The sequence below is a fragment of the Bubalus kerabau genome, chromosome 10 (assembly GCF_029407905.1).
Source record: "Bubalus kerabau isolate K-KA32 ecotype Philippines breed swamp buffalo chromosome 10, PCC_UOA_SB_1v2, whole genome shotgun sequence".
Taxonomy (NCBI): domain Eukaryota; kingdom Metazoa; phylum Chordata; class Mammalia; order Artiodactyla; family Bovidae; genus Bubalus; species Bubalus kerabau.
In genome coordinates, this window is record NC_073633.1 from 66,325,342 (window position 1) to 66,352,636 (window position 27,295).

General features: G+C 39.9%; 1 protein-coding gene across 1 annotated transcript in view; it reads left to right on the top strand.

Moving 5' to 3' along the window:
- The window catches only part of SHC4 (SHC adaptor protein 4), a 134,267-nt gene extending 107,348 nt beyond the window's left edge, over positions 1 to 26,919 (top strand). Inside the window, exons 8-12 of the mRNA XM_055538021.1 lie at positions 169 to 340; positions 2,364 to 2,424; positions 11,463 to 11,642; positions 23,164 to 23,417; positions 24,591 to 26,919. Of these exons, the coding sequence (XP_055393996.1) occupies positions 169 to 340; positions 2,364 to 2,424; positions 11,463 to 11,642; positions 23,164 to 23,417; positions 24,591 to 24,746 (823 nt within the window). The 3' untranslated portion in view covers positions 24,747 to 26,919. The remainder of the gene's footprint in view (positions 1 to 168; positions 341 to 2,363; positions 2,425 to 11,462; positions 11,643 to 23,163; positions 23,418 to 24,590) is intronic.
- The last annotated feature ends 376 nt before the right edge of the window (positions 26,920 to 27,295 follow it).

The following is a 27,295-nucleotide window of genomic DNA, read 5'->3' on the forward strand; positions in this document are numbered from 1 at the left end:
ATTCAGCCATCTGGTTGCTTCTATCCAGATGTTTGACATCACTTAAGCACAGCTATACTCTTAAAGCACGAAAAGTTTTTCAGGGTGATTTGCATGATTCTGATCTCTCTGCATCCCCAGCATATGAATTCCCACCCAGCCTCTTGGGGATCCTTTTTTCCCTTACAGTGAGGAGGTGCCTGTGGATGGCCATGCTGAGGAGAGAGAAGATCATGAGTATTATAATGAAATCCCGGGGAAGCAGCCGCCTGCAGGTGGTGTTTCAGATGTGCGGATCAAAGTTCAAGCCACAGAACAAATGGCTTACTGCCCCATACAGTGTGAAAAGCTGTGCTATTTGGTAAGTAATAGTTTATTGCTATTGTAGCTAACAATGCAGTCCTGTCCTATCACTGAGCTTAATTTGAGGATTTCCAAATGCTAGTTTGTAGAAGATATCATCTTCCTCAATACAGAGCCAGAGAATGAATCATTGTCGGAGCCTATACTAAGTAACTTTTACTCCTAATCCCCCAACCTCATCCTCAGCAGGTGACCTCACATCTTACTTCTCTGGAAAGACTAGGACAGTCCAACGTGTAATCCTCAACTTCATCCTTCCCTGTCTCCCAAGTGTTCCTATGTCCTCCTTGGTTCTCTTAGCTACTGTCTCCACAGCTAATCCTTCCCCCGAGCTCCCGACCCTATTCCCTCCCACCAACACTGTGCCCTTGTTCTGTCCATCAGTCTGTATTTCCATCTTTATATTTTTCTCTGTATACCAGTTCTTTATCTTCTGTCTGCAGATAAACTTGGACTCCCCCAACCCATCTAATAATGTCCCACCTCCTGTCATCTTCCTTTCATCCACAAACTTGTAGAAAACACTGTATTTCTGCATTCACATCCACACTACACTTCCAAAATCTGAACTCTGCTTGACAGCTTGATAGAAGCTTCTTTTACAGTGCTCACCAGTGGTTTTTTGGTTGGTTGGTTGTCAGTTTAATTGCTAAATCTATTTTTTTCAGTATTTTGAATCTGTCTGTAGTGTGTGATACCTGTTGGCTTTCTCTTCTTTTTTTAGACCTCTTCTGTTAGCTTCTAAAACATTTCCATGTGTCATTCATTCTGCATCTTTAGTTGCTGCTTTTCTTTCTTTTTCTTGTTTTATAAAATTTTATTATGAATATATTCAAACATAGAAAAAGTTGAAAGAATTATACATGAATACTCACCACCTAGATTCTATAATTATAATTTTAGTGTATTTGCCCTGTCATCCTATGTAGCTGTCATCCATCAATGCTTCTTATTTTTGATGCATTTCAAAGAAAGTTGCATCTTTACCTTTTTTTTGATCTTGTTTTCTTACATGCTCACCGCTATGAAACCAAGCATCTGCTTTACTGCCATGGACTCCCTTTCCAATGCTCTGCCCTTGGCCCTGGTTTTTCCTCTGACATGCCATCTGTGTACACACTCCACCAGCTTCTTTGTCTTCAGCCATACCTGCCTTTCCAGCTGTGATTAAACTCAACATTTTACCTTGACTCCAAGCCAGATTCCTCTCCTGATGTGCTCAAGTTTATTAATGGCATTCCTATTCTTTCGCTAATCTACAGTTTTTTGTTTTCTCACACTGTAGGCCATATATCAACTCAGTCTTCAAGACCTAGGATCCTACCATGAAAATATCTTGAATCTACTCAGCCTATATCTTTTCTATTGCATCTTTCTAAGTTCTGGTCCAGATTTGCTCAGGTGACCCTGAAGGCTGCTTCTCTGTCTCCGGTTTCATTCCTTTAAACCCTCCTGCGTGGTACTGATGGATTAATCTTTCTAAAGCATAGATATTGCCCTTCTCAAAGGTGTCAGTGGATCCCATACTGTTAATGAAGAGAGATGTGTATATGGATAATCGAAGCCTTTGATAGCATGAGATTTTTCGAGGATGAAAAGTGAGTCTGGCATACGCCTCAGTAGAGTAGGGCTCCAATCTGCCAACTCACAGTTAGATAGAAGTTTGCTAAATGGCCAGTGTTTGTACAAGTGTCCTGGAAATCACACTTTCTGGCTGAGCTTGGATTGAGTCCTGGAATGTGACCTCCCAAGCAGAAGCAATAACCCTCAGGGTATAGACCTTACAGTTCTGACCCCCCACACCCTAATCAGACCCACCTCTGCAGCTCCCGAACAATTCACTGGGAAAGGAGGCTATACTTCCCATTCAAAATAACAGTTTCTTTTTCTCACTTTATCTCACTTCTTGTGTCAGAAAGTGGTGTTTTCTACTAAATTCTGCTGGGAGCTTTATGTGTCTTTTGCAAGTTTATGAACTTATACTATGTTTGTAAATGTTTCACAATTTGTTGTTCGCACAGCCTGGAAGCTCCAAGTGCAGCAGCATGTATGAGAACTGTCTGGAACAAAGCACAGCCATAGGTAGGTACAATTGCACTTCCCTATCTGCCGCACTTCTTATTCCTTTTACGTTATGTGATCGTGTGTGGCCCTTGCTCTTAAATATTTCATGGGAAAGTCAGGTGTATATAACCAAACACTCTGAGAAGCCGTCCCACACTCTGAAAAGCTCAGGATGTCATGTGTGTCAGCGAGAAAGCTGTGGTTCTCGCTTGCTCCTGTGTACTCTTCCACGCTACGGTTCTGCTTTATGGAGCCTTTCACTGCTTTGAATACCATGAAAGCTCTCTCACCGGAAAGGTGATTTCTCTACTCACAGCTCAAGGGAGTTCCACTTCAAAGAATATCAGACAGTAAGCTAACATGAAAATTGATGCTTGTCAGATCCATTAGGATTAAGAGAAAAGCTTTACTTCTGCTTGGCAAAGGGAACAAAAAGAGATCTGAAATGTGAGAGTCCCAATTACAAGTTCATACACCCCATACTTGCCAGGGCATTAAATGTCTTATTACCACACATGATAATTGGCGTTGGGCACAACTCTCCCACAACACGGTTGTAGGGCATATATAGACTATCACGTTGGAAATGTATTTTCATTAAACCATTCTACTGCTAGTCATTTTATTCTTATAAATTGTTAAAAGTATTTCTTTGGGAAGGAAAGTTTTGCAGCTTTAGAGTAGAAGATAACTGGACATTATAAATAATGCAGTGGGGGATAGAGCTGGATAACTATGCTTAGGGAGTCAAATTAGCAGCAGCTTGCCAGCTAGAAGGTAGTCTCTTACTTCCATGGGTATTTGCATATTTCTTATAGAATTTTTCAATGTAATCCATTAATTTTATTATTTCTTATAGAGTAGGGATACATGAGGATTTTGGTACCGCTAGGATCATCACTTTCCTCTACCCTGCAAAATAATAGTCGTTATGAACTTAGGTAGTATTTTAAATTTTTTAAAACATAGTTCTTTCTGATGGAAATTAAAATTCCATGCCATTCTTTAAGCTTACTTAAAATTCTGAATGCATTCTTAATAATAAGACTAAAAGCAAATTAAATTAGTATCAAGTGTAAATGTATTTTTAAACCTGTGTTCTCTGCTGCTGCTGCTGCTGCTGCTGCTGCTAAGTCGCCTCAGTCATGTCCGACTCTGTGCGACCCCATAGAGGGCAGCCCACTAGGCTCCTCTGTCCCTGGGATTCTCCAGGCAAGAATACTGGAGTGGGTTGCCATCTCCTTCTCCAGTGCATGAAAGTGAAAAGTGACAGTGAAGTCGCTCAGTCTTGCCCGGCTCTTAGTGACCCCATGGACTGGAGCCTACCAGGCTCCTCTATCCATGGGATTCTCCACGCAAGAGTACTGGAGTGGGGTGTTCTCTAGGAGCTGTAATTCCTTTGTTCTTTCCTTTTTTCCTTTTCTCTGGAAATTCCTAACCTAGGATTTGATAGTCAGGAGCCTACCACATGTGCTTTGTACTGTTGTATCCATTTTCTACCTGTGCTGAAGCTCACTTTGAAATAGCTCCGTGTCCTATTTTATCTTATTCTGTATTCTTCATTTATCCAATAATGCACTCAGTGATTATCAGGACCTCTGTGGGTCAGGCATTGAGCTAGTGCTGGGGGTGGAGACACAATTGCCTTTCATGAAGTTTGCAGTGTAGCCAGAGGGCATACCTTAAACCAGTGCTTACAAGTATGATGAGCATTTCAAAGCCCAGGATACTGCGGGAACAAATAACATGGAAACCTAACTTAATCTGGAGGACTAGAGAGGATCTCCTTATGGAAGTGACAACCAAACAAGACCTGAGGGGGTGAGGGGGGACCAGAGAGGGAACGGGAGAGGGAGCAGGAAGGAAAGGAAAGTATAAATGAATACTGAAATTGCTAAGTGTGCCAGGACCACTTCCATGATCACTGCAGGGAGAGAGTACAGGGGGAGCCAGAGGTGAGTTTTGGATCTGGGACAGAGTCCTGTGGAACTCCAGAATGTTTCTCCCTGCCCCAGTATGTCTCTTCCCAGCTCATCTCCCTTCTCTCCATTATGTAATCGTCATGGCACGCTCTTCCAACCTCAGCCACCCGGCTTCTAGGGGGACTCACTGAGTGAAAATCCTCAGCTTTTCTAGAATGATGTTGAATGTGCTAAATCACAACTGCCATCAGCCAAAGATGGAGAAGCTCTATACAGTCAACAAAAACAAGACCAGGAGCTGACTGTGGCTCAGACCATGAACTCCTTATTGCCAAATTCAGACTGAAATTGAAGAAAGTAGGGAAAACCACTAGACCATTCAGGTATGACCTAAATCAAATCCCTTATGATTATACAGTGGAAGTGAGAAATAGATTTAAGGGCCTAGATCTGATACATAAGAGTGCCTGATGAACTATGGAATGAGGTTTGTGACATTGTACAGGAGACAGGGATCAAGACCATCCCCATGGAAAAGAAATGCAAAAAAGCAAAATGGCTGTCTGGGGAGGCCTTACAATAGCTGTGAAAAGAAGAGAAGCAAAAAGCAAAGGAGAAAAGGAAAGATATAAGCATCTGAATGCAGAGTTCCAAAGAATAGCAAGAAGAGATAAGAAAGCCTTCCTTAGCGATCAATGCAAAGAAATAGAGGAAAACAACAGAATGGGAAAGACTAGAGATCTCGTCAAGAAAACTAGAGATACCAACGGAACATTTCATGCAAAGATGGGCTCGATAAAGGACAGAAATGGTATGAACCTAACAGAAGCAGAAGATATTAAGAAGAGGTGGCAAGAATACACAGAAGAACTGTACAAAAAAGATCTTCACGACCCAGATAATCATGATGGTGTGATCACTGACCTAGAGCCAGACATCCTGGAATATGAAGTCAAGTGGGCCTTAGGAAGCATCACTACGAACAAAGCTAGTGGAGGTGATGGAATTCCAGTTGAGCTATTTCAAATCGTGAAAAATGATGCTGTGAAAGTGCTGCACTCAATATGCCAGCAAATTTGGAAAACTCAGCAGTGGCCACAGGACTGGAAAAGGGCAGCTTTCATTCCAATCCCAAAGAAAGGCAATGCCAAAGAATGCTCAAACTACCGCACAATTGCACTCATCTCACACACTAGTAAAGTAATGCTCAAAATTCTCCAAGCCAGGCTTCAGCAATATGTGAACCGCGAACTTCCTGATGTTCAAGCTGGTTTTAGAAAAGGCAGAGGAACCAGAGATCAAATTGCCAACATCCGCTGGATCATGGAAAAAGCAAGAGAGTTGCAGAAAAACATCTGTTTCTGCTTTATTGACTATGCCAAAGCCTTTGACTGTGTGGATCACAATAAACTGTGGAAAATTCTGAAAGAGATGGGAATACCAGACCACCTGACCTGCCTCTTGAGAAATCTGTATGCAGGTCAGGAAGAAACAGAACTGGACATGGAACAACAGACTGGTTCCAAATAGGAAAAGGAGTACGTCAAGGCTGTATGTTGTTACCCTGCTTATTTAACTTATATGCAGAGTACATCATGAGAAACACTGGACTGGAAGAAACACAAGCTGGAATCAAGATTGCCGGGAGAAATATCAATAGCCTCAGATATGCAGATGACACCACCCTTATGGCAGAAAGTGAAGAGGAACTAAAAAGCCTCTTGATAAAAGTGAAAGAGGAGAGTGAAAAAGTTGGCTTAAAGCTCAACATTCAGAAAACGAAGATCGCAGCATCTGGTCCCATCACTTGGCAAATAGATGGGGAAACAGTGGAAACAGTGTCAGACTTTATTTTTTTGGGCTCCAAAATCACTACAGATGGTGGCTGCAGCCATGAAATTAAAAGACGCTTACTCCTTGGAAGGAAAGTTATGACCAACCTAGATAGCATATTGAAAAGCAGAGACATTACTTTGCCAACAAAGGGTCCATCTAGTCAAGGCTATATCTTTTCAGTGGTCATGTATGGATGTGAGAGTTGGACTGTGAAGAAGGCTGAGTGCCTTCTTTTGATGCTTTTGAATTGTGGTGTTGATGTGGTGTTGAATTGATGCTTTTGAACTGTGGTGTTGGAGAAGACTCTTGAGAGTCCCTTGGACTGCAAGGAGATCCAACCAGTCCATTCTGAAGGAGATCAGCCCTGGGATTTCTTTGGAAGGAATGATGCTAAAGCTGAAACTCCAGTACTTTGGCCACCTGATTCGAAGAGTTGACTCATTGGAAAAGACTCTGATGCTGGGAGGGATTGAGGGCAGGAGAAAGGGGACGACAGAGGATGAGATGGCTGGATGGCATCACTGACTCGATGGAGGTGAGTCTGAGTGAGATCCGGGAGTTGGTGATGGACAGGGAGGCCTGGCATGCTGTGATTCATGGGGTCGCAAAGAGTTGGACACAACTGAGTGACTGAACTGAACTGAACCATCAGAAAAAAAGGGGCAAGGCTTTCTTTCTTTTGTTTCCCTCAAAAGCTCTCACCTTGATTTTTATTTTACATTTTTGAAGTATCGTTCTCCCTAGAGCAATGCTATTTCAACTTTACTCAAGATTTTTCTTTTTGTAAGTATATCCTTGTCATATAATCTAATATATTGTTTCTGTTTATCTTGGTTTTATGTCTCCTTTAATCAGCAAACAAAGTAACCCCTTATTCTTTCATGTTTTATACATGTCCTAATCTATTACCAGATCGAAACTCAAGAACAGACTTTTGTAATAAACACTTATTTGGAGCCTGGAACCTGTTTTTCCATAGAATTAATTTTAGCCATCATGTCTGTCTCCTCCATGGATAAGTGACCATGTTCTGCTATTTTGGTTTCCTATGCTAAAGCTTGAATATATATTTTGTAATGACCAGTACAACAATAGGAAATTCTGTTGTAAGCATCTGTTCTTTAGTTATACTCTGATTGTGGAGTAGTCTACGACTGATCCCAGCTTCAGTACACTGTCTTCCTTTTTGGTGGCCCTAAGGTAACAATTCATAGCTGGGAACCTTTCAGAATCTTGGGGAGGTGACAGATGGTGTTCATAGTTTGAAAAAAACCCTCCAGCTGGATATCCTCTTCACCTGAAAAGCACTGAGCTACCACATTGTTTTCTTAGAAAAGCAGGTTCTAACTCCCAGTGGGAACCAGAGTACTGTGACGCCATTGCCCAGCCTTTAGGCACTCAGCCCATGGAGGGATCGAGGGACTCAACCCCTGCTGCGGGGACCATGACAGGTATCAGTCCCTCCTATTGTGGCAGTAAGGACTTTCCTAACTCGATAGTCTTTTCATCTGCAGACACCCAGAAATCAGGGGTTCCTATCTTAGGGCATGCCTGTGATGACTTGGGCATGTGTTTAAAAGTGATCTGAAATTCATGACCAGTCTCTAATTTAAGAGGAGTTGCCAAAATAGCAAATAGACAGTTTTTAATGGCTTTTCCCAGAGATTAATATGTAAGCATTTGAGAGACACCTATTCAAATATTTTAAATAAATTTTGGCTTTTTAATTCAAATATATTTATTTATTAAAATATTGACTTAAAATTTGAATTTTGGTATATAATAAGTACTGCAGTAGGCTTCTTGTTACTGAAGGAGTTAATTATATTATTGCCAGATGTATAAAAGATCCCTGTCCTTAATAATAAATTCCCTTGTGGAAAAAAAATAATTAACAAAATAGCATACTGTTTCCCTAGCCTTCAAGTTAAAATGAAAATGTTGATATTTTTAATCAAAAAGATGTTAAATTCCCACAAGCCCTAAGGGCTTTCACTTTAAAACTTCGGTACCTCCAGTATACACACTATGTATGTATTTATTTTCTGCCACAAATCTTCTCTTTGGCAGATTGGATAGTTTCTCAGAGTAATACTTGGCACAAAGAACTTTTGGAATGCATAATGCCTGGCATGTGTAGTTAAGCTCTCATCAGCCACACACTTTACCCTAGGAAGATTTTAAATTTGGGCATGAGGTGAGTTTTTTTTTTTTTAATTTAAGACCACTTTGCTGACTTAGATATAATGGTGCATTTGAAAAAAAGGAATGGTGGTTTTTTAAGAGAGACTATATAGACATTGGTGCTTTTGTGTAAGCCTGTGAGATGGTAAACTTAATGTGTTTAGCTCATGCCAGTGCTCTCTGAGGGGCAGATGAGTCAGTGCCCTATGCTAAAGGTTAACTTGAGGTCTTCAGGATGTGGTAGGGTCACATTTGCTAAGAAAGAGAAACTGGGTAGACATTCAGTCATCTGTTCCTTCAGCTGACAGACATTTTTCTTTTGACCTGCTTTATACCCTACATTGATAATGAAGGAGATACATGGATAAATGGGTTCTAATCTCTCCTCGGGACTCAAGGAATTTGCAGTCTTAAGGGGAAGACAGAGACGTAAACAGAGACCTACAGTTTATTATGGAGTAGCACCTTACCCAGCTTGGGATGGGGACGGGGAGGGAGGAGTGTGGAAGGCTTCCTGGAAGAGTGGGATTCAGAACAGAATCTTAAAGGACAAATAGGAGTTAGGTCAGGAAATGGGTGGCAAGGATGTTATGGCCAGATGTAAGTATCGTGGGCAGAGGCCCAGCATCAGTGAGTAAACACACAGCTGAGCAGTGAGAGGAGCGCCTGCTGCAAGGTGGGGACCAAGTTCAGTGAGGGGCTCACCCACATTCTTCAGTTTAATCTTCATAATGTATTTTAAATCCAGCATCCTTATTTTACAGATATGAAAACTGATGCTTAGAGAGGTTAAGAAACTTGCCCTGGGTTGCACAGATAGTAAGAGGGGCCACTGGGATGATCTGAACCCAGGTCCATGTCAATTTAGAAGCAGACCTTTTACACTTTTGATCATATTCCACTTTCAGTAAATCTCTATGAGCAGGCATTCCTAAGTAGATATTAATTCACTCATGCATAAGTTCTCTATACTAACATATTATGCATGTATTGTAAAATACACAACAACAGAAAATTTCAGTTAGAGTTAGCAATAGACATTTTTTTAAAAAATCTTGCTAATTGCACTGGCTGAATACTATCTTTAGATAATTATCTCAAGGCCCAGTGTACATCTAGAGCATTACTGATGAAATAGACATAAATCCACATTTTAGTCTTGATAATTTTAACTGTTAGGAAGCCAACATTCTGATCTAGTTAGATTATTCTTGTTCATAAACTTATAATGTAGCTAATGAGGTGCTTTTATTCAGTAAAAGAATGATCTTCAATCCTTGATTTCCTTGTAGTAATCTTTTAGCTACTTGTGAAAGTATTTGTGAAAGTGTACTTGTGAAAGTATTTTAGCTATTTGTGAAAGTAAGTTTAGTTTAAATGGGATCACCTAATTCATAAATCCACTTAACTAAGCAAATAGAAACAGTCATATGTTGCCAAAGGCAACAGAGAAACAAGGTGCCCTATTGCCCCTTCCTCTGTTAAATCCCACTCCTCCCTCAGAATATCCCATGTATGGATAAGACATGGGACAGGGTGATGGGTAAGGACTGGACAGACAGGAGCAAAGGAGGATCAGGTAGTAGGGCTTTAGTCTTGACTGGACTTCTATTTGTTATGTTCTTAGGTTTCCATACTTGTGTATAAGAATCATAGCACTGTTCACTAAGATGTGAAATCCAGTGTGAAGTTGGTCCCCTGAAGGGGTTTAATTGGCTGGAAGGACTGATGTTTAAGTGAGACAATGGAGTCTTAATGTCACTACTCTAGGTACAGCCTCACGGGAGTGTTGTATACATATGACCAGAGCTGTAAATGTACTTGTTTAAACAGAAAAGCAAGAACACTATCCTGGCATTTGCAGGACAGGACCAGTAGAGTGGTACAAATTACTTCATGCCATCAGGTAGTGAAATATGCTTCAATTATCCATTCATTCAGTAACTATTTGTTGATGTCATAGTGTGTGCCAGGCATGTGCTAGAGGCAAGAGGTGAAGAAGAAGCTGTGAAGAAGACAGACAGGATCTCCATCTTCATGGAACATGCAGTCTAGAGGCAGTACAGATTTTAAGAAATATAATAATAGAATAGAGTTAATTACTCTTGTGATATGGGCTTCAGAGGAAAGCAGAGAGACATAGTCTAGTCTGAGAAGGTCAGGGAATGCTCTCTTGAGAAAGACATGCTTAAACAGACCTCACCTAAGGATGAGGGTGATAGAGAAGGAGAGGGAAGGGCATGTCATAGAAGATGGCCTTATGGTGGGGATTATTTTGCAGGAAGGCCAGTGTGAGCAGGGGCAGAAATAGGAGGACTAGGGTGCTAGGAGAGTTGGGTGCCCTGGAGCCAGTGTCTGGCTTGTTGAAGAGTCTGAGTTGTATCCCAAGAGCAGTGGGAAGCAGTGAATGTGTTTTTAAACCTCTGAGAAATAGGATCAGATTTTCAGTTGTAAAAAGATCATTTTGGCCAAAAGTATTAAATAGGATGGAGGGGGGAAAGCAGAGTAAGGGAAAGGAGGAGCTAACCTGAGGGGCGAGTTCTTTCCATTAGATGACAGAATGAACAGCAGCAGCTGGTGCAGGGCTAAGCTTGGTGAAACAAAACTTTGGCAAAGAGGGAAGAAAGACTTCTCATGGTTAATAATTTAAAATTAAGTAATGAGTCTTTTGAAAAGGTGTTTAAATAAATAGTAGATATTCAAGTTCCATATGGTATGTGCGGTTTTCTTGGTTCCAGGGCTACAGCTCTGAGCAGCGTCATTTATGGGTTTGTGCTGTTAGCTGGACAGTCAGCTCCCTTCCCATCCCCGCCCCCACCCCCCATCCCCCTGGCTGTTTCTCCTTCACATTTTCCTGGTTTGTCTGCTGTCTGCTGTTGAAGCAAAGGGTCAGCTGAGGGACAGGCGGGGAGGGGCAGGGAGGCCAAGAAAGGATGCTTTCCCTCAAAGACTGCTTGTTATTTTATTTTTACAGGTCAAATCTCCAGGTTAATATTCATTCCTTGCATTGGCATGGGTGTGGCTTTTCCCTTCCTGTCAGTGCTGGACTCAGCCATGATTTTATTTATTGGTTACAAAGCAAAAACGCCATGCAATGATCTTTACTCACTGCAGGTAATGCACACGAGAGAGGGGTGCCGTCCCAGCGAGAGGCATCACTGATGAAGCACTCGTGTCGGGCGGATCTTTTCGATGACCCCTGCTACATCAATACACAGGCTCTTCGAAGCACACTTGGCCCTGCTGGAAATCAAAGCTCACCTCACCCACTGGGGAGCCCATGGCCCCAGGAGAGTAAGTGGCTGCTCTTTGACTCTATGAGTTTCCTGTGCTGCTGTAACAAATTACCATTAAACTGGGTGTCTTAGAATTGGAGAGATGTGTTCTGTCACAGTGATGGAGGCCAGAATCCTAAATCAAGATGCAAGCCGGGTTGGCTTGGCTCGTCCTGTGGCTCTGGAGGAGATTTGGTTTGATGCCCGTCTCCTAGCTTCTGGTGGCTGCCAGCAATTCCTGGTGTTCCTTGTCTTGAGACATGCCACTCCAGTCTCTGCTTCAGTCTTCATTGGCCTTACCCCCATGTCTCAAGGCTCCCTTTCCTTTCTCTTACAAGTGCCTTTCCCTTATAGGTAGGCCACAAATCAAGGAAGATCTCATCTGGTGATCCTTAAATTAATTACATCTGCAAGGACCCCTTTTGCAAATTAGGTCACATTTGCAGGTACCAGGAGTCAGGACTTGAGCATATCTTTTGGTGCCACTATTTAGTTCACTGTCTCTCATTTTTAAAATGCTATTTCCTTAGCCTCATTTTTCAGGGAGTTAAAAGAATTCTTTCTTATTTCAATCCCTCCCTCATCACAGTTAATATAAGTTAGAACTTTGTAAAGATGTCATAGATTTCAATGTTTGAGAACTTTGATTTTGAATCATCTTTTCAAACACTTTGAATCGACTCCCAATTTTTGCTTTCTGCTGTGTGCTTTTCCTGAGGGAAGGATTGTCAAAGCCAAGAGATCATGTTTGTTTGTATGAGGAGCAATGGCCTCTATTTCAGTTCTGTTTAGTGATGATGTTAATTTTCTTCATTGCAAAAACCTTTAGTAAGTCATCTGTATAATGCTAAAATAAGATGACATCTTTCTTCAGCTGTATACTATGAGTTAAATACAGTAAGACAAACATCATTTTCCTGCCAGATTGCTTCCAGGGATAAGTCTATAAAGAGGACCATAAATAAATAAAAGCAAAACAAGTCAAAAGCCTATAATCAACTGAAAAAGAAAAAAAAATGCTTTTCATAAAACTGAAGCTTATTGGACTCAGAGATTAACTTGGTGTCAAATTTGGCTCACTCCAAAGATGGAGAACCAGTCACTGAGAAAGTTCTTTCACTGGCCCAGGAAGTAGCTCTAGACTGCCACGGGTAGCTTTTCAGCTAATGTGGCTGCAATAACAGAATGGAATTTGAAAGGAAATTTTGCTGAGGCTGGGCTTCACTAGACCACCTTAACTCTCTAGAATGAGACAAAGGTTTTCATTACCATCCAGGTGGCAAGTGAGCTGTCTTTTTGCAAGTTTTCCAAGATCACTCTTGGCAGTGAAAGAACCCATTTGAATTCTCTGGAAGCAGACTCTGAGATGGAGCTGGACATGCAGGATCTTTATTGTGATCAGCACAGGAATGGAGGGGAAGAAAGCAGGCTTGGGCAGAGGGAGAGGTGGAGCAACCAGGCAGGCCTGACAAAACCTCAGCCAACCATCCAGAGAGGACGGAGGCCCATCAGTGTTGTTTCGTGTTGGGCCCAAGGGCAGGGCCTTTTAGCCCCTCTTATCTCAGTCTTTGGCTGTGGGCCCATGAGGGAGGGCAGACCATTGGGCCAACAGCTCTCTACAGCTGAGGGAGACCCTGATGGGATCTGGGGTACTTGGGGTACTTGGTCCTTCCTTGAAGGGGGATCTGGGTAGTGCATCTCCATGTCCACCACAGAGGGCATCTTGTGCCATGGATGATGGGATATGCAATGAGTTTGGCTTTCTGCAGTGAATTTAACTGTTTAATGTTGAGTAGCCTGTGTGGATAATGTAACACATATTAGAGGGACAGTGTTTTTACTTTTGTCTACACCCCATGGCATGTGGAACTTCCCTGACCAGGGATCAAACTCATGCCCCCTGCATTGGAAGGGTAGAGGCTTAACCCACTGCACCACCAGGGAAGTCTTATTAGAGGGACAGTGTTTTGAAAAAAGTTTCTGGACCTAAGGTTTTGAAAGTAACTTTATAAGAGCATATACTCAGTAGCTTCCATTTCATGGACTTATCAAAGCAACAGTGTTTTATTAGAAAATACATTTAGTGAGTGGTCCAATTAGGTGATCTGGGATATTCTGTCATTTACAACTCAAGCAAAGAAACTTGGCCTTTTTCATAGGCAGTTCAATAATTTGAAAGGCAAAATTAATCCATAACAACATTCCTATCATTAGTTGAAAGTAAATAAGGTTTGTTCTGTCCAAAATTGTAATGTCAAAATGTGTTTTCATTGATTCCAGTCCCTTTCTCTTTCTCATCCTTTTTCCCTCTCCCTACCTTCACGGCAACATGTTTAATAATTTAAGTCTCTGGTCCTCTCTCACTCTTTATTTCCATTGAGAATTTAATATACCATAGCCCTCCTGGACTTCTTGCTACCTTCTTGAGGTTAATTTCAGTGTATCATCACTCCCTCCAAAAAAAAAAAAAAAAATTAACTCCAAAAGTATAAATAATGTTGATCTAAGAAAATCTAGTAAGACAGAGTGGGCCTTTCTTGGTAGCTCAGTTGATAAAGAATCTGCCTGCAGTGCAGGAGACATGAGTTCAATCCCTGGATTGGGAAGAGCCCCTGGAGAAGTAAATGGCAATCCACTCCGGTATTATTGCCTGGAAAATCCCATGGACAGAGGAGCCTGGCAGGCTACAGTCCATGGGGTCACAAGAGTTGGACATAAATTAGCGACTGAACCACCACCACAGTAAGATGGAGTAAGGATAACTTTATACATAATTTTGTGCAGAATGTCTTAAATGCACCTTTTAACATTTCCTCTATAATGTTTCCTACTGTTTCTTTCCTTCCTTCCTCAAAAATTCTCTTTAGCTTCTTTAGGCATACTTGCCTTCCTTGCCCCGATTAGTTACTAATTAGTTCATTAAAACAAAACAAAAACAAATCCAGAGACAAGAACCTATTATATCTTAAAAATGCCTTCAGGGTTCCTCAATTCATCCTGTCACACTGTTATTGGAAAAGCTCTAACATAATCTTTATTCCGATCAAACAAGGCAGAAAGAAATCATTCGTACTGAAACTGTTTAATTTATTTTTTATTATTTTCAGTCTTGGCTGCCATAAGAAAAAACCACCCTTAAATCCCATTGTGTAAAAAGGACTGAAGTTTATTTATTTTACCCATTAGCCCCAAAGATAGATGGAAGTGGAGAAGGCAGTGGCACCCCACTCCAGTACTGTTGCCTGGAAAATCCCATGGATGGAGGAGCCTGGTAGGCTGCAGTCCATGGGGTCACTAAGAGTTGGACATGACTGAGTGACTTCACTTTCACTTCACTTTCCTGCATTGGAGAAGGCAATGGCAACCCGCTCCAGTGTTCTTGCCTGGAGAATCCCAGGGACAGGGGAGTCTGTGGGCTGACGTCTATGGGATCACACAGAGTCGGAAACGACTGAAGCGACTTAGCAGTAGCAGTAGCAGAACAGCTTTGCCATTCTGGACACTGGCTTCCATCTCTGGTCTAAGAACTTCGCTTTGGTAAGTTCCTCTGTCTTTAGTCTAAGAGCTCAGACTCTCACCATCACATCTGTATTCCACCAGTGGGAAGTAAAGAAGGACATGACCCAGAAGTGGCAGACATCATTTGTTCTTAACCTGCCATTGGCAGAACTTAAACATGGGGCCATACCTAGCTTCATGTTACTCTAGCTGGGTGGCCATGTGCTCAGCTAAAAATAAGGAATTCCATAATGTAATGAAAGGGAGAATACACAATTGATACACAATTAACTGTCCCTGCCACAGCACACCTTTCTGCCACTCAAATATCCATGAACTCTTATTTTCACCTAGAACATTTGACCTTGCAAATACGGGAAATAATTACAGAATCCTGCCTAAAGTCTGTGACACGTGGGTGATGGTGAAATCCTCTCAGTCAAGACTGGATGGGGATCATATTTGCCAAGTTGTCTGCCCCCTTCCACATCCAAAATTAAGGAATAAGAGGAATAAGAATAGCCGCAATAAAAATCCACATTCCCAGAAGAGAAGCAAATAAAACATACAGCAGTCACTGGTCCATTATAAAAAAAAGGTGGCTTCAGTCATGTCCAGCTCTTTGTGACCCTTTGGACCTGTAGCCCACCAGATTCCTCTGTCCATGGGATTCTCCAGGCAAAAATACTAGAGTAGGTTGCCAGGCCCTTTTCCAAGGGATCTTCCCAACCCAGGGATCGAACCTGGGTCTTCTGCATTGCAGACAGAGTCCTGGTAGCCCAGACGGTAAATCGCTGGTCCATAGTGATTACCAAATCCTGCCAGGCAGTAATTGTGAAGATTCCCTGAGCTAGAAGTGGAGAAGTAGATTTGCTTGGACTGGTTCAGCATTATAGAAAGAATCTCCATGTCCACTGTCATCTGGGTTGTTGCTGCTATTATCCTTCACATGTCCATCTAAAGTAGATGTGGGATAAAGTGCCTTTCTTGGGGTTTCACCACTTGGGCAGCTTATTTCCTGTTGATGTGGACTTGAGAGATTGGAGTTTGCTTTAGAGGGCAAAAAGCCATATACTAAAAGGGACTATGATTTCTTTTGCAATGTAACTTCCTTAAAAACTTAGTAGGATTTCACTCTATCCATTTAGAGTCAATTCCACATGAAATTTCTCATAATACTGTCCTTTTATTGCCTGAAGGATGCCTTCTCTCTTTCCTGTTATTTGTAATTTCTGTGTTCTTTTTTTCTTGATCAGTTTTGAGATTTATTAATTTAATTGTTCTCTCCAAAGGAATCAGGTTTTATTTAATTTTTTGTTGTTTTCTGTTTCATTGACTTCCATTTTTATCTTTATTATATCTTCCTTCTATTCTTTTACAATTTTCTCCTCTTTAACTTGTACTATGTTTTCTTCTATTGCCTTTGTAGTTTTATTTCCAAATAAACTTATTTCACCTAAACTTTATATTTTCTATGAGATATAGGGATCTAGCTTAATTTTATCTAAGTGATCTAATTTTCCAAACTACATTAACTAAACAATCTTCTCTTTTTCTAATGCCACTCTCCATTTTACTAGATTCCTCCTATATATGGGAATCTCTTTCTGGGCCTTCATTCTGCTTTTTATATTGGCCCACTTATTGTTTACCAGTATATTGATTACTATTTATGAATTACTGTGGCTTTGTAATGTATCTTAATAGACATGTAGCTTTTCCTTTGTCTTACATACTCTAAGATAATACCTTTTTTACCATTTCCCCCATCCCTCACTCTCTGCTTCTGGCAGTCATCAATCTGTTTTCTGTTTCTGTGAGTTCTGTTTTTTGGGGATTTCACATATAAGTCAGCTCACATAGTGTCTGTCTTTCTCTGTGTTCTTTCATTTAGCATAATGCCTTCAAGGTCTATCCTTGTTGCAGTTGGCAAGACTGCCTTCTTTTTTATGGCTGAATAATGTCCCACTGTGTATTTACTTCATCTGTTCATCTGCCAGTGGAATACTTAGGATTATTTCCATGTCTTGGATATTGTAAATAAGGCTGCAGTGCACATGGGGATATAGATATCTCTTTGAGATAATGATTTCATTTCCTTCAGATATATACCAAAAAGTAGAATTGCTAGATCATATGGCAGTTTTTTTTTTTTAATTGTTTTTGAAGACCCTCCATCCTATTTTCCACATGGCTGCATCAGTTTACATTCATTCGCACCAAGAGTGCACAAGGGTTCTCTTTTCTCATCAACATTTCTCTCTTGTCTTTTTGATGATCGCCATTCTAACCAGTGTGAGGTGATAATTTCATTGCAGTTTTGATTTGCATATTCTTAACGATTAGTGATGTTGAGCACCTTTACATGTACCTGTTGGCCATTTGTGTGTTTTCTTTGGAAAGATGTCTATTCAGTTTCTCTGCCCATTTTAAAATCAGATTGTTTATTTTTTGACGTTGAGTTGCGTGTGTTCATATATTTAGGATATTAATTCATCAGATAGATGATTTGAAAATATTTTTTCCATTTTGTAGGTTGCCTTTTCTTTGGTTTCCCTTACTGTGCAGACTTTTGGTCTGAAGTAGTTCCACTTGTTTGTTTTTGCTTTTGTTGCCCTTGTTTTTGGTGTCACATCCAAACACCATTGCCAAGATTGATGTCAAGGAGCTTACCCCTTGTTTTCTTCTCAGAGTTTTATGGTCTCAGGTTTTATGTTCAAGTTTTTAATCCATTTTTTTCTCTTTCTTTTTTACTTTTTAAATTATGAAAGTATGATAACACATTTACAGGAGACTTGGAAAATATAGAACAAAGTTACATATGGTTCCACTATATATTACAATTTTTTAAGTAGATAAATTAAGATTTTTAATTGGACTTTCAATATCAAACTCAAAAATTAACAGAATGAATATACAGAAAAGTAGAAGGATATGGTAGGCCTGAAAAGCACCATGAACCAATTCAACATAATTAAAATTTATATAATTTTCACACAACAGTAGGATACAAATTCTATTCAAGTTATCATAGAGTATGAACCAGGAGACACTGGAACATATCCAGGGACATAAAACTAGGTGCAAAATTCTTTAATCCATTTTGAGTTGATTATTGTGAATGGTACAGGATAAGCACCCAGTTTCATTCTTTTGCATGTGGTTGTCCAGTTTTCCCACACCATTTATTGAAGAAACTATCCTGTCCCTGTTGTGTGTTCTTGGCTCTTTCATTGGAAATGAATTGACCCTGTATGTATAGATTTATTTCTAGTCTCTATGTTTTGTCCCATTGATCTATGTGCCTGTTTTCATGCCAAAACCATACTATTTTGACTACTGTGTTGTTAGTGTTAGTTGCTCAGTTGTGTTTGACTCACTGTGACCCCGTGGACTGTAGCCTGTCAGGCTCCTCTGTCCATGGGATTCTCCAGGCATGAATCCTGGAGTGGGTTGCCATTCTCTTCTCCAGGGGATCTTCCAGCTTTGTAATATAGTTTGAAATCAGAACACATGATGCCTTCAGCTTTATCCATCTTTCACAAGATTGCTTTGGTTATTTGAGATCTTTTGTGGTTCCATACAAATTTGGGGGATTGTGTGAAAAAAAATCCCATTGAAATTTTGATAAAGGATTCTGTGGAATTTATAGATTGCTTTGGGTAGTATGGACATTTAAAAAATATTCTTTTAATTCATGAGCCCAGAATTTCTTTCCATTTGTTGGTGTCTTCAGTTTTTTTTTTTTCATCAATGTCAGTTCTCAGTGTACAGATCTTTCACTTCCCTGGTTAAATTTATTCTTAAGTATCTTTTTCTTTTCGACATTATTGTAAATGGGGTTGTTTTCCTAATTTCTCTAATAGTTTATTATATAGTGTATAGTTCAGTTCAGTTGCTCAGTCATGTCCAAATCTTTGTGACCCCATGAACCACAGCATGCCAGGCCTCCCTGTCCATCACCAACTCCTGAAGTTTACCCAAACTCATGTCCATTGAGTCAGTGATGCCATCCAACCATCTCATCCTCTGTTGTCCCCTTCTCCTCCTGCCCCCTATCCCTCCCAGCATCAGGGTCCTTTCAGATGAGTCAGCTCTTCGCATCAGGTGGTCAAAGTATTGGAGTTTCAGCTTCAACATCAGTCCATCCAATGAATACCCAGTACTGGTCTTTAGGATGGACTGGTTGGATCTCCTTGCAGTCTAAGGGACTCTCAAGAGTCTTCTCCAACACCACAGTTCAAAAGCATCAATTCTTCTGCAATCAGCTTTCTTTATAGTCCAACTCTCACATCCATACATGACCACTGGAAAAACCATAGCCTTGACTAGATGGACCTTTGTTGACAAAGTAATGTCTCTGCTTTTGAATATGCTAAGATGGTCATAACTTTCCTTCCAAGGAGAAAGCGTCTTTTAATTTCATGGCTGCAATCACCATCTGCAGTGATTTTGGAGCCCCCAAAAATAAAGTCAGCCACTGTTTCCACTGTTTCCCCATCTATTTCCCATGAAGTGATGGGACCGGATGCCATGATCTTTGTTTTCTGAATGTTGAGCTTTAAGCCAACTTTTTCACTCTCCTCTTTCACTTTCATCAAGAGGCTTTTTAGTTCCTCTTCACTTTCTGCCATAAGGGTGGTGTCATCTGCATATCTTAGGTTATTGATATTCCTCCTAGCAATCTTGATTCCAGCTTGTGCTTCATCCAGCCCAGTGTTTCTCATGATGTACTCTGCATATAAGTTAAATAAGCAGGGTGACAATATAGAGCCTTGACATACTCTTTTTCCTATTTGGAACCAGTCTGTTGTTCCATGTCCAGTTCTAACTGTTGCTTCCTGACCTGCATACAGGTTTCTCAAGAGGCAGGTCAGGTGGTCTGGTATTCCCATCTCTTTCAGAATTTTCCACATTTTATTGTGATCCACACAGTCAAAGGCTTTGGCGTAGTCAATAAAACAGAAATAGATGTATATTCTGGAACTCTCTTGCTTTTTCCATGATCCAGCGGATATTGGCAGTTTGATCTTGGTTCCTTTTAATGTATAGAAATGAAACTAATTTTTGTATATTAATTTGTATCCTGTAATTTTACTGAATTTGTTTATTCTAGTAGTTTTATTTCTTATGGCGTTTTTATTGTTTTCTGTATATAATGTCACCTGCAAATAAGACAGTTTTACGTCTTCCTTTCTGATTTGGATGTATTTTCTTTTCTTGCCTGATTGCTCTGGTTAGGACGTCCAATACTGTGTTGAATAAAAGTAGTGAGAATGGGCATCCTTGTTCCTGATCTTACCGGAAAAGCTTTGAGCTTTTTACCATTAAGTATGATGTTAGCTATGGACTTATATGGCCTTTACTATGTTGATGTACGTTGCCTCTATACTGACTTTGTTGAGAGTTTTTTATCAGAATGGATATTGAATTTTGTCAAATGCCTTTTCTGCCTCTATTGAGGTGATCATATGGTTTTTATCTTTGATTTTGTTCATGTGGTGTGTCACATTGATTTGTGGATGTTGAACTCTCTTTATACCTGAAATAAATCCCACTTGATTGTTTTATTGTTGATTTTTGTGTGTTAGTATTTCTTTGAGGATTCTTACATCTATATTCATCAGTGATATCGGCCTGTAATTTTCTGTTCTTGTGGTGTCCTTGTTTGGTTTTGGTATTAAGAGTAATGAGTTTGGAAATGTCCCTTCCTATTTTTTTGGATGAGATTGAGAAGAATTGACATTAATTAGTCTTTAAATGTTTGGCAGAATTCACTAGTGAAGCCATCTGTTTGTGGACTCTTTTTGTTGGATGCTTTTGATTAGTTGTTCAGTTTTCTTGCTAGTAATTCCTCTGTTGAAATTTTTTATTTCTTCATGATTCAGGCTTGATGGGTTGTATGTTTTTAGGAATCTATCCATTGTTTTCTAAGTTATCCAGTTTGTTGGCATATAATTGTTTAGTCTCTTATGATCCTTTGTATTTGAGTGGTATCACTTTTATCCTTTTTCTTTTATAACTTTTAGAAAAGTTATATTTTTAACAAATGTTTGGATGATTGAAATTGTAATAATTTGGGAAACTATGTTAGGAAAATAATGTCCATATCCTCAGGCTGACCCATGATCTATTGCCTCTTTTCAAGATGATATAATGTCTGTTTTTCTTTTGTTTTGTCCTTGTCCGAGAGCACTCCACAATCTCAGAATAAACCAAAGCCATCATGCGCTAAGATGTGTGTGCCTGAACACACTGTGTGTGCATCTCCCTCACACTCACATAACACTGCATCGCTTGCTTATACAAACAAACACGTAGCTACTCATCAGAAGTTCTCTATTATGCCTGAAAGCAGGCAATGCTAAGGCCAACTACGAATATTATTCATCAAGTCTGGACACATTCCTTCAGCCTTTTTCCTGCTAACAATAGATACAGCCTGATTGTTTGTAGAAAAGAATATCTTTAGCCATTAGATACAGACTAAAGACATTTGCAAAAAGATATATTCATGAATACTGTGTTGAAATTGTGATATACAGAGAGATGTTCTTCAATAGGGAAAAACCTATAATGTATTAACAGGAGACTTGATTATGTCCACAGGGCACTTGTCTTGTGTAACTTGTAAAACTTAAAGTCAAGAGGATTTCTCATTTGTGAGACCCTTGTGTAAGGGTATATAAACATTCCTTTGCATTTATAAAGAGAAATCTGGCTTCTATGCAAAAGAGCCTTTGCACTTAAAAAGACAAAATCTGATTTCTGTGGTTATTTTCCTAGTAAATTTACTATATTAAGCATACAACTTTTGGGAATCCCCTGGAAGTCCAGTGGTTAGGATTCTGCCCTTCCACTGCAGGGGGCATGGGTTTGATTATGGTCGGGGAACTAAGATCCTACATGCTGTGCAGCATGGCCAACAAAATAAACAGATAGTTTTTATCAGGATTCAGACCTAAGAATTTTGTGTTATTGCTTCTGGAGATGTATGTCATCCTGATGGGCTTGCTATCTACTTAGAGACCTTTGTAGAGTGGTTGGACCACTTTTGAAAATGAAAAGATTTTCTCACCTGAACCAAGGGTCTTAGAGTGTGGTGATTAAGAACCTGGGCTCTGATGATAGATCTCATTTCAAATCCCTGATCTACAACATATTAGCAGTGTGACTTTGGGTAAGTCATTTAATCTTTTTAAAGATCCATTTCATTCCTGTCTGATTTTGAGGATAATATATGTAAAGCACTGAGCAGTATCTATCATACCTAATAAATGGGAACTACGTAATAGTTGTTATTACTGTGAGAACCAGTAATACTGTAACGGGCTACCTGAATGTACCTTCTTAATCCCCCAGGCTCTCAACTTTGGATAGCATTTATTCTGTAGAGCCATGGGGCCTTGCCTCAGACCATACCTCCCTGATGTTTTACCTTCTTCTACTTGATCAATTCTGCTTCATCTAGGCAGGTGAATTACAAAAACAGCAGAGTGGTCATTTAATAGGAATGCTGTGAGCTTTAGCATAGCTTTAAAGTTTTTGGACAGAAGCATCTCAGAAACACATTGGTAATTTGGGTTAAAAGAAAAAGCTAGATGCTAAAAGTGGGCATAGCCCAAGTTACTGTAGGCATTTTCAAAACATCTGGGAATGTTTTAGAAGTTATCTATAATCCAGGTACAGCATAAACCTCTTTCTCCTGAACCTACAGCCCTTGGGACATAAAGAGCCTCTCTCTGCACTTATGAAAGCAGTTCTCATGAGTCAGTTCCATTTCTCATTTGAAAGGAAAACTCCTGCACCTGGGCAAGCCTTTCCCTGTAACAGAGGCCAAAGGCAATGTTTGGATCTACCATTAAATTAGAGCCCATTGGAAGTTCTGGAAACAAAAACCCCAATTGTTCTAGAAATAGCACTATTTAAAAAGTACTTGGCACACAGTAGGGCCTCAAGTTATATTTTCTGAATGAACGAATGACTGAATGAAAGGATGGATGAGGAGGTAACTTGGTGGTATCTCTATTTTTTGACTTCAGCAGCACCAGAAACTGTTCAGCCAGGTGCCACGGCCCAGCCTGCCAGCTCACATTCTTTGCCACACATTAAGCAGCAGCTGCGGAATGAAGACTGCTACCATGGCAAGCTGAGCAGGAAAGCGGCAGAGAGCCTTTTGGTGAAGGATGGGGACTTTTTAGTTCGAGAGAGTGCAACGTCTCCTGGCCAGTATGTGCTGAGTGGGCTACAGGGAGGCCAGGCAAAACATCTTCTCCTGGTGGATCCTGAAGGCAAGGTATCACTGACCCACACTACAGTTTCACAGTCTTGTGACTCAGATTACCCTGAATGATAGGTCTAAAACCTGATACTGAAGAGTGTTTAAGGTGAAGGGTTTACTTTGTCTTAAACCCTCCAGCTGGAGCAGAAGTGGTAAAATAGAAGCTAGTGGAGGAGTTTGAGTGGGAGTCACCCTAGAGAATCACTTAAAGGGCAGCCTCTTTCTGCCCTTCTTAATGCAATTCAGTGAATTAAATGAATACCTACTGCATAGAAGTTCAGGGATTCGCAGTTAACTTGCCGAGCATCACACAGAGACTGTACTTTCGGGGTACTTGTAATTTCATAAAACAGATGCTTAAATAATTGAGAGTGAATAGCATAAGAATGGTTCAGCCAAAGCATTATGGTATTTCTCAGGATAGAGGGGTTGCTTTGGTTGAGGCTGACTGAAAAGGCTTTTTTGCAGGGTCTGACATGTACGATGAACCTTGAAAGAGGCCAGACATTTTAAAGGTGGACATTTGGAGCATAGGGAAGGATCACAGGAGCAAACAGAGCGGTAGAATAATATTAAACCAAAAGAGGTATGGCTAGAGCAGAGGGTGCCTGTAGACAGAAATGAGCCAGGACAAGAAAAATGAACAAAATGGTAAGTCCTTCTCTATAAACAATTACTCTAAGCATAAATGGATTAACCTTCCCAAACAAAAGATGCAGAATAGCTGGATGGATAGCTGAATAGACAAAATCCAACTATATGTATGCTATTTATAGGAGACTCACTTTTGATTTAAGGACACATATAGGCTGAAAGTGAACGGATGAATAAAGATATGCCATGCTAACCCAAAGATAGCAGAGGTGGTCATACTTTTGTGATGCAAATATTTATATGAATAGGGGCATGATAGACTATCAGAAAGAAACATGGCAAAGAAGTTGGTTGCAAATTTGGATTAGGACAAGTGTTTACCATTTTCCTAACTGGGAATGACAGTTTCTTTAAAAAGATAATTGGGAATGAGAAAATAGTTTACTAAAGGATACAGAATTGAAAAGCATCTTTACTTTTCTTTGTTCAGCCAGTTATCTCATTCAAGGATATGTCTGTTTTTACCCTGTGGTTGTTTATCCCTTTCAGAACTGTTATGATTTTGCCTAAATACATTTGTATTTCCTTTTCAAGGTGAGGACCAAGGATCATGTATTTGATAATGTTGGCCACCTTATCAGATATCACATGGATAATAGTTTGCCAATCATCTCTTCTGGAAGTGAAGTAAGCCTTAAACAACCAGTCAGAAAAGATAATAATCCAGGACTTTTGCATTCCAACAAATGACCACTTGGAAGTACCATCACACTGATGCTTCAGGAAAGTTCACTTTGTATTAGGACACAAAGGTCATTCAAATTTGGTTTCTAGGTACATTAGAGCACAAACTGTGAAGTGCATCTTTCTGAGACCATCCTGGACTAGGTCCTTTATAAAACAAAGAACTAAGAAAAATTGATCTTCAGAGAGTGAAAATCAGAAAAGGGGAAGAGGATGTGTCCGTTTGAAAAGAAGTTATACATATGCACGGATGTCACTTTGTAAGGCCATATTGTGTGGAGAACAAGCTAAAAGCACAATTAAAATTTTACATGCTAAAAACAACTTGAATGAACTGCTGGGGCAGTGGTACGTGCCTTTCAACTTGATAATTTGGGGACATTTTCATATTGGGGAAATAAGTTCCAAATGTCTTCATATTCTATAACTATAGAACCATTTGCCAAAAGAGTTTTTCCTTGTTATAAAAATCAGAAGCAATTTGCTTAATAGTTACTGACTTTATTTTCTATTTAGCAGCATTTTCACTGCAGTGTTAAAATAAATTTGACACTGAATTTGGACTGTGTCTGTGCCAGTGGAATCAAATGGAAGGCCACTGAAAGCACTGGTCTGTCTCATTGGCCTGTCCCGTTTGCTAGTTAAAAGCTTGGAGCCCAGCTTCTTTGGCTTAGTATTTCTCAATCTTTGCTGTTTGGGCTGTTTGCATGTAACATATGACAAGCTAAAGAAGCCAAATGTATCAGTCATTTCTGGTTTCATTGCATTTCTCCCTTCTTCCCTCTCCCCCTCACTCCCCTGACTCCGCAAAGGAGCTCATGAATGCATGGATTTAAAAAAATGACAAACCAGTTCTTCATGGTCGGTCTCCATATTGGTTTTATTCTTATTTAAAGTACTGAATTTATTTTAAAGTATGGGGAAATATCCCCTTGATTGGCGGTGACTGACTCATAGTCCCTCATCTACATGTATCCTTAGCACCTTTTCTAGATATGACCAGACAAAATGTACCAGGGAGAAAACACTGAATGAAAAAGTTGAAAGGTTTGCCACATGTTGGCACACTTGGTAAACTGATGAGGTAATGAAGCATTGTGTAAGTTAAAGCGCTGAACGTGGTCTCAGTATGACCTTGAGCAAGTTGCCTGAATCTGTCTAGACTCCAGATTCCTTGTCTATAAAATGAGGGAGCTGGACTAGGTAAAGTCAGAGGTCCATTTTAGCCCTACCGTAATATGAGTTTATAAAAAGCAAATTTCCCCTTTATTGGGGGTTAATGTTGATAACCAGTCTGTATAATTAATCTGGAAACCAGTTTTTTTCCTTTAGTCTGTGTCTGTACTCACTGAGTTCATCATTCAGATAGCAGAGATCTGCAGCCTTTCAGTTAAAAACATTGGAACTTTGGGAAAATGTACGTAGTGGTGATAGAAGTAGATTTGCTTATTTTGAGTAGCAGAAAACAGCTTTGCATATAGAGATATGGCCATTACTTTAGAATTTTTTTATCATGAATTATCTGGACAATTGCCTTAATTCCACTTCACTTTGGGTATGTAGATAAATCTTTGCAATTGTGAAATATTTGCTAAATTTTAAATAAAATATGAGAAACTTCTTTTGGATAGAAATCATCAGAAATTAAGCACACTGAACTCTAATTATGTGAAGGTTTATGCTTTTATTTTACTTACACTGTCATTGGCTTCTTCGATATGTTGTTTTCTTTTATACAACTAGAAAATAATGTATTTTTCCTCAATTTTGCATACATTATAATTCTTGATTATTTGTCCTCGTAAAGGGGATCAGCATGGGTATAAATCAGTGAAATTTATGGGTGATCTCTTTACCTTAACAGGGTTGTGGTCTCATTCTGGTTGAGCAGAGTGATAACTGGGTTGGGTGGCAGGAAAGAGTTCTTGATGCTATTAGATGCGAAGAGTATGACTGATGTGAGCAGTATACATAGATGATCAGTATTTGTAATGGTATAAGTAGTTAAATGGGCAAATACTGTACTTACAGCCACAGGCACAGTTAAAATGAAACAACAAAAGTTTGATTGCATGCTATTTTAATGTCACATTCTTATCTTCATCTATCTTAAAGCAGAAATCCATTTGCATATAAATATCTGTAAACAACTTTTCAAAAAAATAAATGATTATTGCTTTATGACAATTGACAGAATATGTCTGATGTTTGGGATTTGGAAAATGTATCGTTTGTAGAATGTGTCAGGGACCTGACAGGAAACAGATGGCTCACTTAAATTGGGTAACTGGAGAAAAGTTTAATAAAGGGACTATTTACAAAGGTCTGGGCAGAGTATGGGAAACCACAAGGGAGGAGGCAGTGCTCTTCAGCCAGTGGTGGAGTAACGGGAGGGAGCAGTAACAGAATCTGCAGAGAGTCCTGTGAAAGGGCTGCCTATTAGGAGCTGTGGGCTACAGAGGAGGGGCTCTTAACCGGCCCTGGGGACTCCACTGGGAGGGAAGGCTAAGGGGCATTATACTCTCTGGGCAAAGGATGGCCTTTCAGCAAATGAT